General features: G+C 37.0%; 1 protein-coding gene across 1 annotated transcript in view; it reads left to right on the top strand.

Moving 5' to 3' along the window:
• The window catches only part of LOC105049845 (BTB/POZ and TAZ domain-containing protein 3), a 9,216-nt gene extending 5,368 nt beyond the window's left edge, over positions 1-3,848 (top strand). Inside the window, exons 3-6 of the mRNA XM_073262254.1 lie at positions 431-561; positions 1,747-2,053; positions 2,814-3,127; positions 3,257-3,848. Coding sequence (XP_073118355.1) covers positions 431-561; positions 1,747-2,053; positions 2,814-3,127; positions 3,257-3,386 — 882 coding nt within the window. The 3' untranslated portion in view covers positions 3,387-3,848. The remainder of the gene's footprint in view (positions 1-430; positions 562-1,746; positions 2,054-2,813; positions 3,128-3,256) is intronic.
• Positions 3,849-11,914: the final 8,066 nt, after the last annotated feature.

Below are 11,914 nucleotides of genomic sequence, written 5' to 3'. Positions count from 1 at the left end.
CTTTTTACCAATTCTATCCCAGTGATATAGATATCTGCAAATGTTCCCAACATAGGAAGCCGCTTAGTCTTTAAGATTGGACAGGTGAAGCGATGTCATAGAGCCAGTTTGCTGAATTTGTGTTGGTCCCTTTCTTCAGGTTTTTTTTTTTGCTGGGGGCGGGGGAGGGCATGTGGAATCTGGCTCTCTCCAGCATTCCTCTAAGAATGGATGTGCCAAAATGAGCTGAAGATAATTGAACATCATATGTTCTTGGTCTTTTTCCTTTTTCCATTAGGAGAAAGATTTGTCAAAATGAAATTAAAAAAAAAAATCTTATAAAGGTTTTGATTAATCCTTGGATTTACCCAGCCTACTTAAATTTTTCTTTAGTCTTGGAGCGCATCATCTATTTTCACTGGTGAATAAGATTTGGCTTATCTCTGAACAGGGTATTACATCTCCTGTGCTGAGAAACATGTTAGAACAAGCAAGAGTTAAAGGGGGTTTTCAATGTATTAAAATTCCTGGTGTACCTTCAGAAGCTGCCTGTGCATTTATCCGATTTCTTTACTCTTCATGGTATGCCTGCAATTCCTCTTTTATTTGCAGCATTTGGAAATTTTTAAGCTATCAAAAAGGTTAATGGTTTAATATCCACTAGTGCCATGGTCATGTGGAGGGTTTCTTATAAATTTAATTCATGCATCCACAAATCCTGATCATTGGACATGGAACTGCACGGACTGATTTAACTATATAGAACCTCTATCTCTGTTATTTTAATGAGAGAAGCCTACATGATTGGACTTTTAGTTTGTGGTTGACTTGTCCTTACGTAGCTGGACTTTTAGAGCATCAATGCCATAAAGTCTTCATACATTTTCAATTTCAAAGTGCTCCTACCTCTAGGCTCCACAAGTAGCAACTTAGATTTTTTTTTTTTTACTGTGTTAATATCTACATCTTTCCTTGTTTTACCTTCTCATTTATGGGCATTTCACGAGTACTTTTCTTATAACATTAATGGACAATGCAAGACTTGCGAAATATTTTTGCATCCTATCACAGAATTTGTTCGCACTGGAATTGATCTTTCTAATATTTGTTCAGTCAACATACTCATGAAACTAGAGTTTTGGAAATAAAGTTGCATGTGTTGATTTGACTTTAGGAAATAGGCAACATTGCATCGGTATATACAGGACTCTAACCAACATATTATGCATTCTGCTCTAAAATTCATCCAGATAATCTTGCCTAGAAATTATTAAAAGTGTTCATGTTGTGACATGTCCAGCAGTCAGTGGGAGTCACTGTTCAGAAGGTTTAAATGCAAGCTCCAATTTAGCCATCCATGTTTTGGTCCATCAGAAAATATTTCATTATTAAATCCCACAGAATTTTCTACACTTAGGAGGGGCATACACAGAGACCACCTACTTTTATTAGGGTGTAGACTGGACTGAGTGACACCTAGTAACTTTTGGCACATTTGAAGCCCATAGACTTCTAGATGGGATTCTTTGGCCGAAGATATTTAACAAGCCACCACCCATTTGAGGAGTGGACCATGGGCTAATTATTTTGTTGTGGTTGTGAAATTTGTTGATGGTGATGAAAATATGATCTAAATATCTAATTGAATTGGCATTAGTCACTACTTAAAAGTGCATAACGATCAAACTGGATGATTTGTGGGATAAGAGTTTATAGAAGGTTAGATCGTTAGAGATGTACTGATCTTTCTTTCTGTTTCCAATGCAGCTATGAACTGGATGCAATGAAGAAGTTTGTTCTTCACTTGCTTGTTATGTCGCACACATTTTCAGTCCCTTCCCTGAAAAGGGTTTGCATCAGAGAACTGGAAACAGCATTGCTGACCTTGGAGAATGTGGTTGATGTGCTTCAGTTAGCCAGACTGTGTGATGCACCACGCCTTTCCCTTTTATGCACTCGGTTGATCATTAAAGAGTTCAAGACCATCTCAGTGTCAGAAGGGTGGAGAATAATGAAGCAAGCCAACCCCCGTCTCGAGCAGGAGCTTCTTGAGACTCTAATGGAGACAGATTCTGTAAGTTCATTTCTCCGTGTTACAACTTTCAAAGTTCTATTACACCTGCTTATCTAATGTTTGGTTTACTTTTCAGGTACTGTTATGTGAAATTTGCAATAGATCGATTTTAATTTTCTATAAAAATCCGTCATTATCTTTCCTATTGCATGTGTCACTAGAAACACGTTTTTTTTTTTTTTGATTTGGTATATACTGCAATATGGAAATATGGTAGCCCCATCCTTGTAAATTCGTTGCAGAAAACAGTCTCAATCTTGTTTTATTTTACATATATTGATTGGACAATGTGAGTAATACAATACTCTTGTTCAATACATGCACCTTATCTACCACTGCATCTTTCTGAGCAACCGTTAGACATTCTGTCATAGATGATTCCCAAGATTTTAGCTCAGTTCTTTTACCTTTTATTTTTCTATTTTCGTTGTTTGTTCCTCTTCTATTTTCAAGAAGCCTAAATAATATTTGAACCTTGAACTACCTAAATTTGCCATTTTTGTGGTGCTTCCTCATCTACAAATATTAATCTGCTTGCAAATGTATGTATTCCTTCTTTTTTGCTCTCAAATCTTTGGAAATAGCTCTATTCTGTGAGAGGGGATGAGTGATAGAAGAAACGCCTACATTGGTACATCTGCACTGATGAAACCATACTAACAGGCAATAAATTACATCACATACCGCTTGTTCCTCATCCTAAGTTTTATTGCTGTACATATTGTCATTGGACCTCATCAACATCAGTGTTGACATGCAGAAAAAGCAGGAGAGGATCAAGAAGATGGAAGAAAGAAAGGTGTACATGCAACTGTTTGAAGCAATGGAGGCTCTTTTGCACATATGCAGAGATGGGTGTCGGACCATCGGTCCCCGTGACAAGATGCTTAAAGACAATCAAGCCACCTGCAACTTCTCAGCTTGCAAGGGGCTGGAGTCACTGGTCCGCCATTTCTCATGCTGCAAGACTCGAGTCCCAGGTGGTTGTGCACATTGCAAGCGGATGTGGCAGCTTCTTGAGCTCCATTCCCGCATGTGTTCTGAACCAGACTCTTGTAAGGTTCCCCTATGCAGGTTTGTCATTCTTTAGCTTGCCTAGATGACAAATGCAGAATCACAAATTTGCATCAAGTAGATGCTCTTTGTTGCAAGTTTAATGCTTAGCGTCTGTGATGATAGAAACTTCACCTTCCTCTGGCGCAGGCATTTCAAGGATAAGATGCAGCACCTAAGCAAGAAGGAAGATCTGAAATGGAAGCTATTGGCGAGCAAGGTGGTGGCAGCCAAAGGCACAATCAGCTCCATCCATGCTCGGAGACCCTTGATAACATAAACTCTATTATGAACAACAAAAGGGATTAAAAATATGTCTAAAAAAATAAGTGCTATAAGTACTGTCTCATTGCCTATGCTCATATAGGTTGCAAAGCTTGGTGTACTGTGACACAGTACCACCGCATGTAAAGAAATTATAGTCACGAAGGGGCTCACCAGAACTTCAGTAAATCACAGTGCAGCTTATAGGTCAGCAGGCTTTTATCTCATATACCCTTCCTTTGCAGTCAACTGCTTAGCCTCACAACAAAAATTAGAATAAAGAAATAAGAATCCAACAGGATTGCTAGATAAGGACATCAGCCACTATTCTGTTGTTCTACATCATGGATTCATCCTTTCCCCCAGGTTGTCAAGATTTTGCAGTCTGGTCACTGTAAAGATAACGCCGAGGTGGAATTGAACAAAGTTTTGTATCACTGCCTTTTCCTATAACTAATATAAGCGCATGTTCTTTGAATGAGTTGTGGTCTTACTAATTCTACTAACTTAGAGTGGGGCATCTCTTAACATGATGGTGTTTGCATGAATTTTGGTCCTCAGAGATTGGATTAGGGAGAACACAGATTACATTTACCATAAGCATGGTTATGGATCACTTTTGTGCTAGTTTCAATTCATTGGAGGTGTGGCTTCAACACATCATCAGTGGTTGGTTGTTACATCTTTATCAAGTCTTTCACAACTGAGACAATTATCCTTGATAGCCCCAGAGTATCTACTGAGGTAATGATGTACTGCTCCATTTTCATTTACTACACTTGGCTGGAATTTATTGTTTGGTTTCATATAAATGGATATCTAGCATGTAGTCAGAATCAGAACGACAGCAGAAGAAAGTGTTAGATATAAAAGGTTCATTATCTTGGTATCGGATCCCGTATAGATACCATTTTATTGCAATATCATGGTATGTAGTATGGTACAAAATAGCGAGACATATAAGATATTGGTATGGTATGAAATTGTGTACCAATTCAGTATTGATATGGTATAATATATCTAGTACGGTAGATCGTGTTGGTGAGAACGTTAACAATAACCTTTGTGGATGCAAGTTTGTGGCCTGTCCCTGAACTCCCATCTGGGCATGTGCCCTTGTCCCACACGGATTGTCGTCTGCCGAAAGGGAAAAGCCGCCATGTTTTTTTTTTTTTTTTTCTTTTGTGTTTTTGTAGACTCCATTGGTATTTTGTCCAATATATAGTTCAAAGGTAGTCTACTAATTGATTGCATTGGGTTAAATTTTAAATTCTTTTGAGAGAAAGGATGGGGGTTTTACCTGCATCATAATTATCCAAATCTAGATTTCTGGGGATGTATTCCCAGAACCTCTTGATTGCCAGGTACAGGAATGTGACTTCGAGAGCATGCCCTGAAATATAATTAGTTGATAAATCTATTTTTCATATACAACAAGAAAATTGGGTTGGGTTGGTAACCATGAACTTGGACACCATAATGTAGGGGTTGGGCTGGTCTTTTGGTTGATTGCACAGCAATGAATCTTCCAAATATCATCAGTAGGCATTAGTTGGATTTTAAAAAAATTGTCATATGGAACCAAAACTCAATATATATGCATTATTACTAGCTATCAATTAAAAAAAAAGGAAAACAATCATGGGTTCTTAGACCCATCTATCATTTCGTATGGATTGTGTGGAATCATCGTCTAAGTTGGATTTTGGTGAATACCGATCCATTTATAGTCCATATCAGAACAACATGAGCTTGCTTGGAACCTCTACAAGACTGAAACCGATCTATAAAACTAAAATTCATGGAGATGATTTCAGCGGGCGCTGTTATGTGAACTCTTCTTGAATAGCTAGCTAGTATCAAGGCACCTACAATTTAGATGGTCCTCAATATTTGCAGAAGTCTAGGGTATTTGCAGAAGTCCAGGGTATGGAACATTACTCCTGGATCCAAGATATTGGCGTTACATTTTCATCAAGAGTGACAACCTAGTTTTCATTTAAATCTTAAAAATCTAAGTTGTCTTAGTTTGTTATAGTTCTGTAGAACAGCATAATCATTACAGGCACCAGAGTTCAAGCATGACAGCCTACTCCCTACTCATTGCATGGGAGACAACCCTGTAGCGCGTGGTTCATGTATACGACAAGTGGAGACATCAAATCTCTAAAGTCAGGCTATTCAATTAACTATCGGATGGCTTGTGATAGAGCAGAAAGTGATCTGGATGAATCACCACTGACCACATAAGAGACGGGATCTGGTTGGTCATGGGCCATCAAAACAAAAATCTTCTGACACATGCACTAGAGGAGGAGTTTTTTTTTTTTTTTAATGATGTATTCTATTGTATCTATCTTAAAGTGGAAACCGAAGCGTCAGAGAGAGACAAAATGACTCCTACTAATGGAGTCCATCTATTTTATGATTTTAAAAAATAAAAACAAAAAAATATATGGAGTATCTTTATGAGGATGTTTATTTGTATCCTTCTTTATTTCCTCATCAAGTCATCTTTTTCTCTCCATCCACTCGTAAGGTTCTCCTTCTCCTCCTCAAAAAAGAAGCTATATTGTCTCACATCGTATCACTTGCTTATGATACATGCCAGTGGAAGGAGTTAGGGTTCTTGCACATAACTCATCATATGCCAATGCCTATATATTTTCATTTATATTGCTGAATTTGTTTGGGAGATGGCATCTATTGGTGGGAGAAGATCTTAAATGGAAGTGGGAAGGCTATGAAGAGGAGGAAGGATGAAAGCCTAAAAGGATAAGAATATTGGAGACAGTATTTTTGTTGAGAAAGAGAGCAGATCTGCCTCTTATAATGGAGTGTTAGTAGAACGAGCTAAATGACCATTTTGGAAATAGTTCAAAAATTTGAATGGCCATTTCAAAAATGTTTAAAGATAAAAATGTATATAATTATCATCCAAACCTGAGTAGCTAAAATCATAATTTTTTATTATTTTTTTGAAAGAAATATCTTTAATCATTTCAAATGTGCATATATTTTATTTATATTATATAAAATGATAATTGTTTGGAGGCGATTGAAGTATTCCTCTCACACATGGGATTCTTTTAAAAACAAGATTATTAGATTCTACATGTTTTTCGATCACATTTCTCCTTAAAATCATGGCTTCTAGATTCTAACTAACAAACCTTATCCCAGTTATTTATTCTCCTCTTTCTTACCGCAACCATTTATTTTATCTTAATTGACTCTTTGTCATTTCTTTGCAATCAAAATCAAGTATTTTTTTCTCGCATAGCACCTAAGGCTACAAAAAGGTAGGGTTGACATGTGAGCTAACCAATCTTGATCCATTGAAATCTAATTCAAACTATTTTAAAGGATCCATGGAGTTGAATTGAGTTCTAAAATTGAAATCATTCTATTTTTTGGATGGGATTTTGTTGAATTTTAATCCGATCGAATCCAACCTGAACCCAGTATAGAATCCAAATGGGCAAACTCAAAGTCCCAAGTCTTGGAGGTGCATGTTTCTTTTAAGAAATTTGGATGTGTGGCAATCACATGAGGAGCTACAAGGATCACATAAAGCCACCTTGTCCTCAAGATTTGAGATTCTATTCTATTGAAGTGCTTAAAGAAATCAACTGGGATATAATTTTGCTAATTTGTCTTATTGAATTGTATAATCATAATGTTATAGCCCAAGCCCAAGCCCGATTTAAAAGACCCAAGCCCATTCAAAAAAAAAAACAGAAGAAAAATCGGGAAGACCTCTTCTCCGACGAGACCCAGGCGAAACGGGAGTCCTAGGACCTCTATAAAAAGACCTCTCCTTTTCCTAGAAGCCGATCATCGGCCCTCTTCCTCTCTCTTTCTCCCTATTTTTCGATTTGGAGCCGCGGACACTCCTCTTGTTCTCGCCGTGATTGCTCGCCGGTGGGGTCACCGGAGGCTGAGGTGAGTTTTCCTTCTCTTCCTCTCTTCCTTCCCCTTCCTCTCGTGCCCTTGTGTGCGGCTGCCGGCGACGGGAGTCGTCGATTCTTGGTCGGAAAAGAGACCCCTGTTTTGGCCTCTTTTCCTTGAATTTTTTGGCGCCGGCGATCGCAATCGACCGCCAGCCATGCCTCTCCGTGACCGGAGGAGTCGCCCCCCTCTGCCGCCGGCCTCCGCCGTGGTGGCCGCGGCCTGAACGGCCTGGCAAAGGAGGAGACTGCCAGTCCCCTGTTCGGCCTAGAAGGAGCCCGAGAGAAGAAGAAGAAAAAAGAGAAAAGAAAAGAAAAGAAAAGAAAAGAAAAAGAAGAAAAAGAAGAAAAAAGAGAAAAGAAAAGAAAAGAAAAGAAAAAGAAGAAAAAGAGAAAAAAAAAAGAAAAGAAAAGAAAAAAAAAGATGAAAAAGAAGAAAAAAAAGAAAAAATAATAATAATAATAATAATAAAATATATATATATACATATATATATATATATATAATAAATAAATAAATAAATAAAAATGAGAGAGAGAGTTTCTCTCTCTTCTCTCTCTTCTTTCAATCTGAACCCTTACTTTCTCTCTCTGAAATTGAACTTTCTCTCTCTACTTTCTCTCTCTAGAATTTTCTCTCTCTAGGTTGTTTCTCTCTCTCGATGGATTTTTCTCTCTCTAAAGTTATTCCTCTAGGATTAGCATAGTGTAAGGCTTCATTTGATGATTTTGATCGAGTTTAGGGAAGAGTCTGATTTTAAGTGAGGTTTTGATTTGAGACTTGTTTAGATTTAATTTTGAATTAAAATTAATATAAAAATATAATTTTGGATAATAGGCACGGAAGAATCCCCTAAAAGTTAGTCGATCTGTTCATTCAGTGCTCCGTGAAAGATAAGTAATGAATCATCTTCTCGAGATATTTCATATTTATTTTGAAAATAAATAATTATTTTATGAAATTATGCATAATTTATGAAATTATGTTTTGAAAGAAAAATATTTTTGAAATATTATGGTATGTCGATTATGCACACGTTCAGTAAAAAATTATGATATATTATGATACAAAGTGTTTGATACAGAATCGGATTTATGCTCTCAGCCTAACTATGTTTCAGTGGGCCCCGTCGATAGGGATTATTCGTCGGTACTTAGTGGACCCTGCCAGTGGGGGTTGTGCGCTGGTGTTTGTGGACCCTGCCAGTGGGGGTTGTGCGTTGGTATTCTGTGGACCCCGTCAATGGGGGTTAAACATTGGTCATAGTCGAGGCTGTTGAGTTACGAGTGTTTTTGAATCGAATCGGATTTATTATTATATTATATGTGAATATTTGAAAATATTGGATTTGCATTAAATCAGTATGAAATATATTTTTATGTTTATTTGCAATATTGTTCTTAAAAATTATATAATATCTGAAATATCTAGTTGAGATATTTGTTACTTGCTGGGCTGTCTAGCTCATTACCTTTCTTTCTATTTTTCAGATTCAGATAATTAATTTTGAGCGTGAGAAGAAATATTGGAACAGAGCTTTTAGAGGCGAGATTTAGCATTGTCAACTTCATTGAACCTAGATCTATTATTTTATTTTTAGTAAAATTTTTATTGGATGTAAGATATTTATTTTAATTATTTGAATTAAAGTTGAATAATAATTATTTGAATTTATTCCGCTGTGATGCATTGATATCGTGATGAGATACCTTGCATGCTTATGGAGAGAGTTTTTCATAAGTATGCGGTGGTTGTCGTGACTCCCTGCTCGTGATCTCGGACTAGGGGCGTGACACATAATTAGCTGTAAAAAAATAAAAATAAAAAATTATCCTTATCTATAGAGAAAATTATTAGGTAGGCCCATTTTACCGTGGACAAAATCTATTTGCAGGCAGCAAAGAAGCAGGTACTAGCATATCTGATGTTCTTAACTACCAAAATAGCTGGTTTACACCGAGGAATCACATATATGCATCAGAATGCATTATCACAACTCATGATTTTCAACATGCTTTTAATCACATAAATCAGGCTCTTATGCAGACAATAGTCCTCTCAAATACATCATGTATAAGCCTCTTGTACATAAAATAGAGTTAAGATATACCAGGGTCCTATATCAAGAAATTGATGTAAAAGGAAGAGGAAACTCCGAGTTAGGAACTCTTTCTTACAAATGTTCTGCACTAAGCACGGATTCAGGACAGAGAACAGGCTCCCAGGAACATTGGAAAGGATAGACATGGGCATAAACTTCATGCGTGACTCAAACTTGTTGGACGCTTGCAGCCAATGGACCAGATGGAAGCACATAATATCTGATGCAGTTGTAAGGCATGGCCCAGATGATTGACTAAAAATAAACATCCCAAAGAGATAATAGGCTCTAGATATATTTTGGTCAACAACATCTCCCATCATGGACCAAATAAAACCATGACTGTATCTTCCAATGGAAGTGCACCGCCATGTATCATCTCTAACGGTAGGTATTTTGCCCTTGGTCAAACAATTACCCTCAGCCTTCCTCATTTTGAGGCAGCAATTCACCGTCACATCCGAGAAATAAACTACGGGCCCTTCTTCATCTTAAGCCAGTCCTGGCCTTTCATGTGATCAACCGAGTCCAAATTTTTTCGTTGGAATTGTCAACTTAATCCAAATTAAATAGTTTAATGAGACAAAATTTTATTTAATCAAATCTGATCTGCTCTTTTATTGGATTAGATCTTATTCTTCTATTAGAATTGAATCAAAAAATTGAATTGAATCGGACCATTCGGATCCGATCTGATCCATTTACACTCTAATACCTTCATATTCTTTTTAATTGTAGCCATCTATCCTATTTTAATTAATTCAATTCAATTCTTATATTATTATCTTTATAGGTATTTATTAATGTTTCAAAGTTTATAAATATATTATAAATTGAATTCATGAGCCGCCTTTTGTGAACGTTGCGTGCGGCCATATGCATCTCCCTGCATGCATAACTTCCGCAACGAATTTGACGACAAATCTAAAGAGCAATCGTGGCAGGACGGTATCGCTGGCGTTGATAGAACTTACCCTTTTGGGTTGTCAACTCTTTTCGCTTTCATTAAGTGATCCACTTTCCCAACCAGAGATCCGCTCCGACTTCACCGACAGTCTGTCGGGGTTGTATCTTTCGCGCGAGAAGATGGATTCGCCTTCCTTCGTACGAATACCCAACGCACGCATTTCAATGCACCTTTGTCGGTTGTCACCCACTGCTGTCAATTTCTTCGGGTACAAGGGAATCCTGAATCCGGATAACCGAATAAAACTCCTCTCGTGAGAGAAACAATCGATGGGACCCGATCCAACCAAAAAATAATATAAATAAAAAAAAAATATATATATATAACCGATGAAGAAATAATTAGTGGATTTGACTCATTATGATGTAAGTGAAAAAATATTATTAATTCTGCATCGACTGTAAAAAAAATTTTGGCTTATATAAATATGAGATAAAATATTTTTTCTCTCATAAAATATGTTATGAAGGACAGAACTGTAAAATTTTATATCATAGTATCAAAAATTGAAATGAACAATATCTTACACTGAAGTGAAGATTGATCCATCCAAATCATGATTTTTTTATCATCATATTGACCCCAATTGTTGGATCGATGTGTCTCCAACGATCTATACTGATTTACCTCTCATAATCTTGTCTAGAATCTTTGTTGATTAGAGCTTTATGTTGTAGTGTAGATGAAAGAAAATCATTAGTTTTATATCAATTGTGAGTTAGATATTCTGATTTAAATGGGATAAGACATTTTTTCCTCGTGAGACATATTTGAAAGAATAAAATTATGAGGTCCTATACCATAGTATTAGAGATTGAAGTGGATAATACTTTATATATGTGAGAGTGAAGACTAATCTATCCGAATCACGAGTTTTTGACCACAATAAGATCCATCACATATCAAAGATGAAACTATTCTAATATATATTATTATTATATTAAAAAAAAAAATCTTTGTTGGAGCTGGAGTTTTTTTTTTTTTGAGCCCACGTTGCTTTCCGGTTCGATTTTTTTTTTTGGTAAGATGCCTTCCGGTTCGGTTGATCCACCAACTTAATAATAAATCAGGTGTAATCAACCGTTTGACCTCCTTGGACATCTTCTCCTCGTCTAAATTTTGCTTCTAAGATTTTTTAAATTGACCCAAATATCCCTACCAGCCCAAGATAATCTAACAAGGCACTAGAGATACCTCCAACGTGGACTGAGAATCTATCATCCCATGTCGCGGTATCTCGCAGCGACGGTGGAGATCAGCTAGTGACGGCATCAAGAGCAAGAAGATCCGGAACGAACGGTTAGATGCTGGAACGAGATTAGCTTGCGATCCGGTGGCGCGGCGATTTTATCGCGAGGAATTTCAAAATTTCAAATTTCGTCTATATTTTAGTGAGTGTGGAGGCCCGACACGAAACTCGAAAATTTTAGTACTTTTTCACTCCTAAGAAAATCTCAACTTTTTCTTTTTTTCCCCCCCACCCCAAATTCTTTCCCTCTGCCCCCCTCCCCCCCCCCCCCCACAC

This window comes from Elaeis guineensis, chromosome 8 (assembly GCF_000442705.2).
Source record: "Elaeis guineensis isolate ETL-2024a chromosome 8, EG11, whole genome shotgun sequence".
NCBI classification, from domain to species: Eukaryota; Viridiplantae; Streptophyta; class Magnoliopsida; order Arecales; family Arecaceae; genus Elaeis; species Elaeis guineensis.
The sequence above is the reverse complement of the archived record's forward strand: the minus strand, read 5'-3'. Positions and strand labels throughout refer to the sequence as shown.